Source organism: Homarus americanus, unplaced genomic scaffold, assembly GCF_018991925.1.
Source record: "Homarus americanus isolate GMGI-L3 unplaced genomic scaffold, GMGI_Hamer_2.0 scaffold17649, whole genome shotgun sequence".
Lineage (NCBI taxonomy): Eukaryota > Metazoa > Arthropoda > Malacostraca > Decapoda > Nephropidae > Homarus > Homarus americanus.
In genome coordinates this window covers 9,663-16,302 of record NW_024729534.1, presented here as the reverse complement: position 1 = coordinate 16,302, position 6,640 = coordinate 9,663, and the positions used below count along the sequence as shown (strand labels likewise).

Here is a 6,640-nt window from a genome sequence, read left to right as displayed (position 1 = left end):
CGGGTGGAATTATCGCCTCTTCACCGAACCATATACTGTACAGTTTACACTATCTGTACCAAGTGGCGTGAAATTCCGTTAAAAACTGGAGGTCCGATGACGGAGGTAGTGATGGGGCAGGTGGTAAAGGTGATGGTGGTGGAGCTAGCGATGGTGTTGTTGCCTCATAAGTATGGCACAAAACCTCTCTCAACGCTATTGCAACACAGGCTTTATCTTAATGTGGAAGGTGTTGTGCAACTCTACTTGCTGCTCCCACTACTGATTCATGTGCTGACCCACAACCAGCCTAACACTCCTCCTCTCCTTGTGTATGTATCACCTCCCACCACCCCCGTTTTCATACAAATGTAATCCTGCTTTTGTTTCTATGTTCATTAATATACAGTATACGCTATAGTTGTATCCCCTTTATTTACACCCATTGCTTTACCCCCCTTGGCTGCCCTCGCTAATACAGTACAGTATCTTCCACCCTCAACCTGGCTTAAAACATGACCGACTATAACATGAGCACACATAACATCGCTTACCTTGCTTCACTCTACACAGTAAACCTTCACCCCTCGCAACTTTTATCTTCTTCCAAGAAAAGGGATTTCAATCCTAAATTTATCTACAGACGCTAGAACAATAATATCCCAAATAAATTCAAGAAATAAGTAACTGACGGTAAATTCCCTTTCAAGTTTTATTTAGAGTTATAACTAACTGAGGCGTCAAGAGGATCAAACTCCTTTCAGTCCAAATTGGCAATCTATTTATAGTGTCACAAGTTAACACCATTCTCACCTTACACGACCTGTGGACAGGTGGTGGGCCACGAGGGCGGTACCAGGATGTCTCACACACACACACTCGGTTGAGAGCTGGTATTTTTCATTAATTCATTACCTTCCCAACATATCCAGTTGTGCAGTGATTTATTAAGTACCGCATAAAACTATCACTACAGTACATGGCACCTCTCCATCGACAACCAGGGTGCTTGGGAACTTGAGCCACGCCTACCCCGCGCCTCCCACACCCTCCCCAACACATTTTATTTTTTTAAGCATGAAGGGTGAAGTTGTATTATACAGCTGCGCTAACCTTCCTCCCTGCCCTGACGGTGACGCCTAACACTCTGAGCCACCTTCCTCTGTCCTGTACGTGTTACTGACAGTTTGAGCACGTCACTCTCGTTCCCTCTTCCTCACACTCACGCTGACATCAACATACTCATGATGTAGGCGTCCTCGCAGGGTTATTACCAGTTTCGGCACGTCTCTCCTACCTCCCCTCACCACCACACAAAAGCTGACATCCACGTATTCTTGGCATACACGTTCTCGTTGTTATATTGCCATTTATAGCACGTTTCTCTATACTTCCCTCTTCATCACACAAGAGACTCCCGTGTTCCGGGTATACACACCCATCTTCCCTCACGAGTAGAGCTGCAAAATAAAACGCTAGTGGGATGGTAGATGGACGGTGAGAGGGTCGTGTTGAGGATGTTGGACGGTGAGAGGGTCGTGCTGAGAATGTTGGACGGTGAGAGAGAGGGTCGTGTTGAGGATGTTGGACGGTGAGAGGGTCGTGCTGAGAATGTTGGACGGTGAGAGAGAGGGTCGTGTTGAGGATGTTGGACGGTGAGAGGAGGGTCGTGTTGAGGATGTTGGTTGAGACTGGAGAATGTTGTGAGAGAGGGTCGTGTTGAGGATGTTGGACGGTGAGAGGGTCGGTGAGAGGATGTTGACGGTGAGAGGGTCGTGTTGAGAATGTTGGACGGTGAGAGAGAGGGTCGTGTTGAGGATGTTGGACGGTGAGAGGGTCAGAGGATGTTGGACGGTGAGAGAGGGTCGTGTTCAGGATGTTGGACGGTGATGTTGGACGGTGAGAGAGGGTCGGTGAGAGGGTCGATGTTGAGGATTGGACGGTGAGAGGGTCGTGTTGAGGATGTTGGACGGTGAGAGGGTCGGAGGATGTTGGACGGTGAGAGGGTCGTTGAGGATGTTGGACGGTGAGGAGGGTCGTGTTGAGGATGTGCACGGTGAGAGGGTCGTGTTGGAGGATGTTCGACGGTGAGAGAGGGTCATGTTGAGGATGTTGGACGGTGAGAGGGTCGTGTAGAGGATGTTGGACGGTGAGAGGGTCGTGCTGAGAATGTTGGACGATGAGAGAAGAGGGTCGTGTTGAGATGTTGGACGGTGAGAGGTCGTGTGTGGAGGATGTTGGACGGTGAGAGGGTCGTAGAGGATGTTGGACGAGAGGCGTGTAGAGGATGGACGAGAGAGAGGGTCGTGTTGAGGATGTTGGACGGTGAGAGGGTCGTCAGGTGTTGAGGATTTGAGGATGTTGGACGGTGAGAGGGTCGTGTCGAGGATGTTGGATTGAGAGAGGCGTCGTGTTGAGGATGTTAGACGGTGAGAGAGAGGGTCGTGTTGAGGATGTTGGAGAGATGTTGGACGGTGAGAGGGTCGTGTTGAGGATGTTGGACGGTGAGAGGGTCGTTAGAGGATGTTGGACGGTGAGAGAGAGGGTCGTGTTGAGGACGTTGGACGGTGAGAGGGTCGTTGAGGATGTTGGACGATGAGAGAGAGGGTCGTGTTGAGGATGTTGGACGGTGAGAGAGGGTCGTTGAGGATGTTGGACGGTGAGAGGGTCGTGTTGAGGACGTTGGACGGTGAAGAGGGTCGTGTGCTGAGGATGTTGGACGGTGAGAGAGGGGTCGTGTTGAGGATGTTGGACGGTGAGAGAGAGGAGGATGTTGGACGGTGAGAGAGGTCGTGTTGAGGATGGACGGTGAGAGGGTCGTGTTGAGGATGTTGGACGGTGACGGGTGAGAGAGGATGGAGGTGTTGTTGAGGATGTTGGACGGTGAAAGGGTCGTGTTGAGGACGTTGGACGGTGAGAGGGTGAGGATGGCTGGACGTGAGGATGTTGAGACGGTGAGAGGGTCGTGTTGAGGATGTGGACGGTGAGAGGGTCGTGTTGGGGATGTTGTGAGAGGACGACGGGAGAGAGGGTCGATGAGAGACATGCTGGAGAGAGAGAGGATGTTGAGTGACGTTGGAGAGACGGTGAGAGGGTCGTGTTGAGGATGTTGGACGGTGAGACGTGTTGAGGATGTTTGGATGGTGGAGGAGAGAGGGTCGTGTTGAGGATGTTGGACGGTGAGGGTCGTTGAGGACGTTGGACGGTGAGAGGGTCGTGTTGAGGATGTTGGACGGTAGAGGTCGTTGAGGATGTTGGACGGTGAGAGGGTCGTGTTGAGGATGTTGGACGGTGAGAGGGGTCGTGTTGAGGACGTTGGACGGTGAGAGGGTCGTGTTGAGGATGTTGGACGGTGAGAGGGTCGTGTTGAGGATGTTGGACGGTGAGAGGGTCGTTGGTTGAGGTCTGAGGATGGACGGTGAGAGAGAGAGGTCATGTTCAGGATGTTGGACGGTGAGAGGGTCGTGTTGAGGACGTTGGACGGTGAGAGGGTCGTGCTGAGGATGTTAGACGGTGAGAGAGGGTCGTGTTGAGGATGTTGACGGGTGAGAGGGTCGGAGGACGTTGGACGGTGAGAGAGAGGGAAGTTGGAGGATGTTGGACGGTTGAGAGGATGTTGGACGGTGAGAGGGTCGTGTTGAAGATGTTGGACGGTGAGAGAGGATGTTGGACGGTGAGAGGGTCGTGTTGAGGATGTTGGATGAGAGAGAGGGTCGCTGAGGATGTTGGACGGTGAGAGGGTCGTGTTGAGGACGTTGGACGGTGAGAGGGTCGTGCTGAGGATGTTGGACGGTGAGGGTCGTGTTGAGGATGTTGGACGGTGAGAGAGAGGGTCGTGTTGAGGATGTTGGACGGTGAGAGGGTCAAAGGAGGATGTTGGACGGTGAGAGGGTCGTGTTGAGGACGTTGGACGGTGGATGTTGGACGGTGAGAGGGTCGTGTTGAGGATGTTGGACGGTGAGAGAGGATGGGGTGAGAGAGGGTCATGTTCAGGATGTTGGACGGTGAGAGGGTCGTTGAGACGTTGGACGGTGAGAGGGTCGTGCTGAGGATGGGACGGTGAGAGAGGGTCGTGTTGAGGATGTTGGACGGTGAGAGTGGTCGTGTTGAGGATGTTGGACGGTGAGAGAGAGGGTGAGGATGTTGGACGGGTGAGAGGGTCGGAGGATGTTGACGGTGAGAGAGAGGGTCGTTGGAAGATGTTGGACGGTGAGAGGGTCGTAATGAGAATGTTGGACGGTGAGAGATACGCTGAGGATGTTGGACGGTGAGAGGGTCGTGGAGGATGTTGGACGGTGAGAGAGGGTCGTGTTGAAGTTGGACGCGTGAGAGGGTGTTGTTGACGGCTGAGGATGTTGGACGGGGAGAGGGTCGTGCTGAGGATGTTGACGGTGAGAGAGGGTCGTGTTCAGGATGTTTGAGAGGGGGGGAATGTTGGACGGTGAGAGGGTCGTGCTGGAGGAAGAGGTCGTGCTGAGGATGTTGGACGGTGAGAGAGGTCGCAGGATGTTGGACGGTGAGAGGGTCGTGCTGAGATGTTGGACGGTGAGAGGTCGTAATGGATGTTGAGGAGGGTTGAGGATGTTGACGGTGAGAGAGCGTGCTGAGGATGTTGGACGGTGAGAGGGTCGTGCTGAGGATGTTGGACGGTGAGAGAGACGTTGAAGATGTTGGACGCGTGAGAGGGTCGTGTTGAGGAGGTTGGACGGTGAGAGGGTCGTAATGAGAATGTTGGACGGTGAAAGGGTCGTGCTGAGGATGTTGGACGGTGAAAGGGACACGCTGAGGATGTTGGACGGTGAAGGGGGCACGCTGAGGATGTTGGACGGTGAAGGGGACACGCTGAGGATGTTGGACGGAGAAGGGGACACGCCAGGGAAGGTCGGCCGTGGAGGACACTGCAGTAATGACAGGAGAGTGGAGGATCGTGCATGACACCTCAGTCTGTCGACCTGCATGGCGTTTCTGAACTAACTGACTCACTGACTGATTGACTGATGCATATCTACACCTCAGGAGAATAGCAGAGTAAAACAATCAGCCACCACCATCAAAACGTGTACAACTCCAGCAGAATTTACTTACAAGCAACCAAAGTTGAAAGGCACAAAGTTATAAAGTATACAGCGTAAACAAAGTGCATAAACACTATGGACAACGTATTTTTACAATTAAGAGTGCAAACTACGCACACTGTAAACATAGTGCACAACGTAAACTGTACGTTGCACAATGTCAATATATAGTACACGATTATATAAAACCACAGTACAGTACATATGCACAATTATAATGGTGTGCTTAATAAAATAACAGTGCACTACGTAAATTGCACAATGTTAACAAGCAAAGCGCAAAATAAACACAGAACGGATAACATAAACACACACTTCATAATATAAATAACCTTACACATGAGTTATAGCTTTCACTGCTGTACCTGAGGGGCGGGCCGTGACGCTGTGTTCTTACACTACAACCTACCCAACAACTTATTTATTTGAGGTGATGCGGCGGTACATTCCTCTTCCTTTATTATAATCTATCCAAGGAGTACAGTATATCACTATAGAAATCTAATGTAGGTTAATGAAGTCTCCACAAAATACAGCAGTCCTTTTAATATAGCATAACCAAAGATTATACTTCCAGCTTATAATAATATAGATAACTAGAGCTATTCGGCCAAGTTTTTTTTTAACATAAAAATTATCATGTTAATATAACGGTAATAATCTAGAGCACATGATGTAGCTATGGGGGAACAAAATATACGTTTCTATAATATAGTCCTCCCAAGGAGTATCGTAATGCATCAATGTACGTGACTGGGCCCACGAAAACACAGATATTATGTATCCCCGCATCCCCTGAGCAACGCTCTTGTGCATTATGCAGAAGACCAGACAGCAGCACCCTTATTCACTACCTCCTAAGATGTCCCCACACAACGCTTCCGTGACGCCTGCTGGACCACCACTCCACGACCCCCTGACGGAGACACGATGATCCTCCCCATACTGGCCAGATATTTTGTAAATAATATTGATTATGTGTTAAAGGAATATCCTTCCTTCCTTAGGCTTTAGTAAGCCCCTTTATAATATTTATACTGTATATACTTGTCACACTTGTCAGATGCTTCTGGTGTCATTGTACAGGGGTACCTAGTGACAGTACTAGGATCCCGCTTCCTCTATCAAGGAATAAACAATTGAAATTGATATTATGTTCTTTAACTGGAGTCTACCAATAGAATATGTTGACTTCTAACGACCAGCTGAGGTGACCTGCCTTTAAACTGTGAAGCCTCACGCCCGTATTATTAAAGAACATCTTCCCTTGAAGAGGGTCGTCGTGTTTCAAGGCGAGTTTTAAACTAAATGAGTCCTGAGGGACACCGCAGTACAGTACTTAACTGGGTGGTGTGTCGGTAAAATTAACTAATTCCAATAAAATTAAAGTATAATATTGGAATTAGTTATTTTACCACCAATTAATACTAGACTGCTGTCCCCGAGACTCATTGAACTCCCTTAACACGACGACCTCTTCAGGGAAGATGTTCTTTAAAAATACGGGCGTGATTTTATTGTGGCGTAGGTCGGGGGAGGGAAGACTGGGAGTATGATTTTGGCGAACGGCGTGGAGGAGTGAAGAC

At 49.8% G+C, this 6,640-nt stretch overlaps 1 protein-coding gene across 1 annotated transcript; it reads right to left on the bottom strand.

Moving 5' to 3' along the window:
* Positions 1-2,401: 2,401 nt before the first annotated feature.
* LOC121866753 (mucin-2-like) lies at positions 2,402-4,937 on the bottom strand. Its single transcript, XM_042366452.1, has 2 exons — positions 4,230-4,937; positions 2,402-4,024 (listed from the first exon to the last, which is right to left on the bottom strand). The coding sequence occupies exons 1-2, from the start codon at positions 4,935-4,937 to the stop codon at positions 2,402-2,404; spliced, it is 2,331 nt and encodes a 776-aa protein (XP_042222386.1).
* Positions 4,938-6,640: the final 1,703 nt, after the last annotated feature.

Coding starts and splice junctions, on each gene's coding strand:
- LOC121866753 (XM_042366452.1), bottom strand. CDS start 4,937: ATGCAGGTCGACAGACTGAGGTGTCATGCACGATCCTCCACTCTCCTG. Junction 4,025..4,229: donor CACCGTCCAACATCCTCAGC/GTATCTCTCACC, acceptor TCCCATCCTCAG/CACGACCCTCTCACCGTCCA.